Below are 6,993 nucleotides of genomic sequence, written 5' to 3'. Positions count from 1 at the left end.
TGGAGCCTGTCCTGGAACTTGTTCTACAGTCCAGGCTGGCCTCAAACCCACAGAGATCCGTCTGCCTCTGCCTTCCGAGTGCTGGGATTAAAGGCATGCACCACCACCACCACCCGGCCTCAGGCTCCATTCTTAGCACTAAATAAATAAAATAACTCTACCTAAAAATTTGACTAAGTAATACACAAGTCCCCTATTTAAAATCAGACCAAAGGGCAGGCAATAGAGCTCAGCAGATAAAGGTGCTCGTCACACGTGCCCTGAAAATCTGATCTCAATTACAGACTGCATGTAAAAGTGGAAGGAGAAAACCCACTCCACAAAGCTGTCCTCTGCCTTCTACATGTGCACTGTGTCATGTGATGCACACTCACACACAATAAACAAACAAATGCCAAAGAGGTCTAAGGGTCTCCTGCAATGCCCAGTATGGTTGGAACTGGGCCACAGTGCTCTGGGCTCATCTCTGCCCCCTACTCACCATCTTGTCTTGGGGCAGTTACCCACATCAAAGCATCTGTACTCTGACTGTAAGAAAGAAGCAGACCCAGTTCAGTGACTCCAACCCAGCTGGTCCAAGGGAATGTGCTAAACCCCAGGTGAGACCCAGGTGGTCAGAACATTCCCCAGATAGCCCTGTGCTCTGCATTTCTCTAGTGTGTCCTTCCAGATCTGGAATTTAAAGCCAACCTGAATTACACGATACACTGTATATCAAAAGAGAAATGGTGGAGCACGGTATTAGGGAGAGATGGCTCAGCGGTTGAGACCTTTGGATACTGGATGCTCTTCCAGAGACCCCGGTTGGGTCTTACATAATGGCTCACCACAATCTGTAACTCCAGTTCTAGGGGATCTGACACCCTCTTCTGGCCTCCTTAGGTACTGCACAAGAGGGTGCCCTAGACATGTTCAGGCAGGAACATTCACATAAAAGAAATGATCTGGGGCTGGAGAGATGGCTCAGTGGTTAAGAGCATTGCCTGCTCTTCCAAAAGTCCTAAGTTCAATTCCCGGCAACCACATGTTGGCTCACAACCATCTCTAATGAGGTCTGCTGCCCTCTTCTGGCCTGCAGGCATATACACAGACAGAATATTGTATAATAAATAAGAATTTAAAAAAAAAGAAATGATCTGAAAGGGAGTGAGTGGAGAGAGGGAGGGACAGAGGGACAGGTGGGAAGGAGAAAAGGAATAACAAGTTGCCTTGATTACTGAAGGTACCCAGCTTAAGTAGTAAAAAAATAATAATAATGGTAATAAGCACAAAAGAACCTACTTTTGGTAAGGTCTAGGTGAATTTGTCCCCTGGTGACTTCTAAGTACCAGCAGGATGTGAGGATATGCCACAGAGATAGCTGGAGAAAGGACTGAGCTGAGTGCCGGGCACGCGAGTGGCAGAGTAGGCAGGCACTGGGCCCAGGTAAACCTTAGGGAGCCCTGTCAGCAGCTCTAGAGGTAACCTGGCTTAGCAGTTTACCCGTGGTAGCTGTACTGCGCCGATAACCCTTCACCCTCGATTCTGATGGGAATAGTTAGTTGTCTACAGGTTTTCTTGTTTTGTTTTTCAGGAACTTGGAGGCCACTCAAAAGGGTTGAAACCACCAGTCCTCCCCCTAAGCCTGTGCAAGTGTCCAGTGGATGACCTTTGAATTTGGACCAAACCCCATACAGGGAAACTTTGGAATCTGATCACCCCTGTGTAGAACACCAATCAGTTCACATCCCCCCCCCCCCCGTTTCCTTCCCTACAGGTCAAGCCATCCTGTCTAGGGAAAGCAGGTTTGAGAGTGCGGGGCTCTGTCTCATATTTGGGTGCCCCAGGAATAAGCTTTTTCTTTTTCCAAAACCCATAATTTCAGTGATTGGCATAACACACAGCAAGTGAAGCAGGCCTTACTCAGTGACAATATGATCAGATAGAGAAGGGAAGGACCAGCAAGGTGGCCTGTGTGCATAGTCCTAGTGTTTGAGAGGCACAGGCCAGAGGATCAGGTTCAAGGTCCTCCAGGACATAATGAATTCGAGGCAGCATGGGCTACAGGAGGCTCAATCAGTCTCAAAACAAAATTCTTACTAAAAACAAAGAATTCACTTTTTTTTTGTTTTTAGAGACAGGGTTTCTCTGTAGTTTTGAAACCTGTCCTGAAACTAGCTCTTGTAGACCAGGCTGGCTGCGAACTCATGGAGATCTGCCTGCCTCTGCCTCCTGAGTGCTGGAATTAAAGGCATGCACCACCACCACCTGGCTATAATTCACTTTTTTAAAAAAATTATTTATAACCTTATTTTACATGCAAAGGTGTGAGGGTGTCAGATCCCCCTGGACCTGGAGTTACAGACAGTTGTGAGCTGCTATGTGGGTGCTGCAAATTGAACCCGGGTCCTCTGGAAGAATAGCCAGCGCTTTTAACTGCCGAGCCATCTCTCCAGCTCCAATACACTTTTAAAAAACAGTTATTTTCCAGTCAAGAGTGGTCCCAAGCACTTGGGAGGCAGATCTTTGTGAGTTCAAAGCCAGCCTAGTCTATAGAACAAATTCCAGAACAGCCAGGACTATATAGAGAGACCCTGTTTCAAACAAGAAGAGCACCCACTGGTCTCGCAGAAAACTTGAGTTGGGTTCCCAGTACTCACATCCATTAAGTTACAACAAGCTCACAATGATAACTCCAGATCCTGGGGATCAGACACCCTCTTCTGGCCCCTGTGGCTCCCCCCCCCCCTCTCAATAAAGATGTTATTTTTAGGAACTGGAGAGATGACTCAGCTGCTAAGAGACTCTGCTCTTTCAGATGACCTGAGTTCAGTTCCCAGCACCCGTGTCGGGTGGCACACAGCCCCCTGCTGCGGCTGCAGTTCCGGAAATTGATGCCTTCTTCTGAACTCTGCGGGCAGTCACCTCTCACGCATGGCATAACTTCACACACACACACACACACACACACACACACACACACACGTAAATTAAAATTAAATCCGCTGGGTAGTGGTGGCACATGCTTTTAATGCCAGCACTCAGGAGGTAGAGGCAGGCTGATCTCGGTGAGTTCTAGTCACATTGGTCTACAGAGCGAGTTCCAGGAAAGCCAAGGATACACAAAGAAACTTTGTCTAGAAAAACAAAACCAAATAAAAATAAACAAAAATGTAAAAATTAAAATAGACCTTACTAGATTATATTTTTAATTGTTAATTAGCTACAGGCAGTTGTGAGATGGGTCAAACTTAGGCCATCTGTAATAGTAAAAGCTCTCAATTGCCAGAATTTAGCAGTTAAATCATTTTTCCATAGCCCCGAGTTTTTCTTTTTGAGACAAGGTCTAGCTATGTATCCCTTGGTGTTCTGGAACTCCCTATGTAGACCAGACCCGCCTCTACCTCCGGAGTTGTTGGAATCACGGAGTGCGGCACCACGCCCAGCCACATTCCCGCAATTTTAGTCAGGTGAGGAACATTTATCTTTTTTTTCCGATTATTTTCTTAAGGATGCTCTTTTCCACTCAACGCCATCAGTTCAGCAACCCCGCACCCCCAGCCTACAAAGGAGGAAAAACCAAATACGGAGGAGTGGGTGGGGCGTACGGCGCGCGGCCTCTTGGGACTTGTAGTCCGCGGCCTGCGAGGCGCACGCTCTGACGTGCTGGAGCTCCCGCGGTTGCCATGGATTCTCTGAGCCGAGGTGGGTGGCGCAGCTCGACGCGGGCGGGCTTTGGTGGCGTCGCGCGCGGAAGGCGGAAGACATCACGCGGTGGGTCAAGCGGTCTGCTGTGCAGACCAGGGCGCGCTGGGACCCGGGCCGCCTCTTCCCCTGGGGCAGTGGCTGCGGACTCTTCTTCCCACACTCCTTACTCGCGGTGAGGAGAGGGGCGCGCTCGGCACCCTGGTTTCCCGGGTGGAATTAAGAAGCTTGACTTCCCGTGGTCAGCCCCAGGCCTCCCGTTCTGGAAGTGGCAGAGCCGGAGTTAAAGCCTGGACCTGCCTGGAAGTCTCAAAGACTGTTCTTTTGGATTTTGTTTAAGGCATTCTGGTCTGGAATTCGGAGGTCCACCTGCCTCTGCCTCCTGAGTGCTGGGATTAAAAATATGCTTTTTAGTTAGGTTTAACCTGTTTTGTCTTGAAACACTGTGGCATTCCATAGTCCAGGTTAACCTGGAGCTCACGGTGTAGTCCAGGCCTGCTTGGAACTTGGGGTGGTCCCACTGCTTCAGCCTTTAGAGTGACAGTATTACAAGTGTGTGCCACCATGCTTGGCTAGATTACGTATTAGCAAGTACCAGACTGTAGTAATAGTTCATTTGTATTTTAATAAAGCTTGCCTGAAGTTCAGAGAGTAAAACAGCCCCACTGGTCAGTCTTACAGACTAGGCAGTGGTGGCACACGCCTTAAATCCCAGTAGCCACACTAGTTTGCCATAGAAACCTGGCGATAGTGGTGCACATCTTTAATCCCAGCCCTGGAGAGGAATATAAAACAGGAGGAGACAGCTCTCACACACAGTCTTATTCTGAGATTCCTGGAGGCAGGATCGCCATTTTGGACTGAGGTAGAGGTAAGAGCCAGTGGCTGGCTATTTTACTTTTCGGATCTTCAGGTTGAACCCCAATTTCTATTTCTGTCTGGGTTCTTAGTAACAGTGCTACACCTGGCAGAAGGACATACATAAACTGCAATTTACAGAGTGGTTCTCAAGCTCATCAGCACATTAACATTATCTGGATAACTTTTAAAAAACAGTATAAATCGGGCATAATGGGGTAGGCTTTTAACCCAGCACTGTAGAGGCAGAAGCGGGAGCATCTCGTTGAGTTTCAGGCCAACCTGGTCTACAGAGTGAGTTCCAGGAAACCAGGACTATGTAGAGAGATCCGACCTCAAAATAATTTCAAAATAGGATACCCTAAACCAGTTAGTGGTGGCGCACGCCTTTAATCCCAGCACTTGGGAGGCAAGAGGCAGGTGGATCTGAGTGTGTTCGAGGCCAGCCTGCTCTACAAAGTGAGTTCTAGACAGTCAGAAACCCTGTCTCAAAAAAAAAAAAAAAAAAAAAAAAAACCAAACAAACAAAAAAGGATACCTTGCAGATGTGGTGGCACACACCTTGAATCCCAGCACTTGAGAGGGAGAGGCAGATGGATCTTTGTGAGTTCCAGGCCAGACTGGTTTAGATAGCAAATTCCAGGCAAGTCAGGGTTATATAGTGAGACCTTGTCTAAACGGTTAGGATGGCACACATCATAACCCAGTTCTGGGTTGTATCTCTGAGTTCAGTGCCAGCGTGGTCTATAGAATGAGTTCCAGAAAAGCCAGAGGAGCTGCACAGGGAAACCTTGTCTTGAAACAAACAACAAAACAAAAAACCTTGGCCTCTCCTTCCCAAACAAATGAATCTAGATCTCTGGCATGTGTGGGATATGGAGGCCAGGCAAAAATTTTCACAGGTGATTCCAGTTCACAGTGAGGCCTCTGGACTCCCAGTGTGGAGTTTTAAGGGCATGACCAAGGTGACTTCAATCTATGTGTTCCTGTCCGCAGTGAGCAGCCAACCGATGTGGAACAATGGCACTGAGCCACTCCATGAAGGAGCGAACCATCTCTGAGAACAGCCTGGTCATCCTGCTGCAGGGCCTCCAGGGCCATATCACCACTGTGGACCTTCGGGATGAGAGTTCGGCCCGAGGACGGATTGACAATGTTGATGCTTTCATGAACATCCGCCTGGCCAATGTCACCTACACCGACCGCTGGGGACATCAGGTTGAGCTGGATGACCTCTTCGTGACAGGTCGTAATGTCCGATACGTCCATATCCCAGATGATGTGAACATCACTGCCACCATCGAGCAGCAACTGCAGATCATCCACCGCGTGCGCAACTTTGGCGGCAAGGGTCAAGGTCGGCGAGAGTTTCCCTCCAAAAGGCAGTGAGGCTGTGTCCTCACTGAACTTCCAGCACCACCTCAGGGTCCTTCAGTGTTCTGAGCCAACCCCCTGCCATCCTTCCCTGCCAGACACCTATCACAGCTGCCTTTCATAGGGTTCCACTTTCCAAACACACTCTGGGACCCAGAATTCCTTCTGTCTGTGGCCTTAGGGTAGGTGACAATCCCTCTTTTTGATCCTTTGCATCTGGAATCTCCATTTATGGATTGACCGCGTCTATCAAGGAGCAATCAACTCTGCCACGAGGATTATTGTGTTTGGAGTGAATCACCTCTACCTCCCCTCTCCTCTTGGCATTTGTTTCTTTTCTCATAAAACCAAACTTACATAAGTCTGTGCCTGATGCTGCCTGGTGTCTGCTGGGCTCTTGTGGCTCTTGTGTAGTAGCAGGGTGCAGGTTCCAAGCTGGGGAACACACCAGGTTTACCTAGAATGTGGCCCAAGCAGTAGGAGCCTAGGTTCCCCCCAGGTATCATGATGGAATCTAATAGGAATGCCCATGTGCCTTCGGGTACAAAGTGGCCCTTCTGGTGAGAGTCCCTGGGGAGCAGGTTGTCACTGCTGTTTCCTGAAGCTGAGAGTATGGTATCCTGGGCCCTCTCCTCAGGCTGGAGAGTTCATCTTATAAGAAATTGGTCCCAGCCAGACATAGTGGATTACAGGTACGATCCTGGCTCTCAGGAGGCTAAGGCAGGATGACTAGCCTGAGCTAAGACAGAAATCCTGTCTCAAGAAACAAAAACAGACCAGTTTTGGTGGTGCATGCTGGTAGGATTTTCTGAAGAGGCTGAGGCAAGAGGATCACAGAGTTTGAGGCCAGCCTGGGTTACACATCTTTTGTTTGTTTTTTGAGACACAGTTTCTCTGTAGCTTTGGAACCCGTCCTGGAACTCCCTCAGTAGACCAGGCTGACCTTCAGCTCACAGAGATCACCTGCCTCTGCCTCCCGAGGCTGGGATTAAAGGCGTGAGCCACCACCGCCCTTACACATTTCAGCCTGCAGGTAGTGGTGCACCCTTTTAATCTCAATACATTGAGGCAGAAGCA

The 6,993-nt window shown here is 48.8% G+C and overlaps 1 protein-coding gene across 2 annotated transcripts; it reads left to right on the top strand.

Moving 5' to 3' along the window:
• The first annotated feature begins 3,618 nt into the window (after positions 1-3,618).
• On the top strand, positions 3,619-6,277 carry Lsm10 (LSM10, U7 small nuclear RNA associated). Of its 2 annotated transcripts, none has more exons than XM_038334107.1 (2): positions 3,619-3,684; positions 5,539-6,277. In XM_038334107.1, the coding sequence occupies exon 2, from the start codon at positions 5,563-5,565 to the stop codon at positions 5,929-5,931; it is 369 nt and encodes a 122-aa protein (XP_038190035.1). In that variant the 5' UTR covers positions 3,619-3,684; positions 5,539-5,562; the 3' UTR covers positions 5,932-6,277. The 2 variants fall into 2 exon arrangements, with proteins under 2 accessions (XP_038190035.1, XP_038190034.1); XM_038334106.1 differs by lacking the exon at positions 3,619-3,684 and adding an exon at positions 3,704-3,859.
• The last annotated feature ends 716 nt before the right edge of the window (positions 6,278-6,993 follow it).

This window comes from Arvicola amphibius, chromosome 6, assembly GCF_903992535.2.
Source record: "Arvicola amphibius chromosome 6, mArvAmp1.2, whole genome shotgun sequence".
Classification (NCBI taxonomy): domain Eukaryota; kingdom Metazoa; phylum Chordata; class Mammalia; order Rodentia; family Cricetidae; genus Arvicola; species Arvicola amphibius.
The sequence above is the reverse complement of the archived record's forward strand: the minus strand, read 5'-3'. Positions and strand labels throughout refer to the sequence as shown.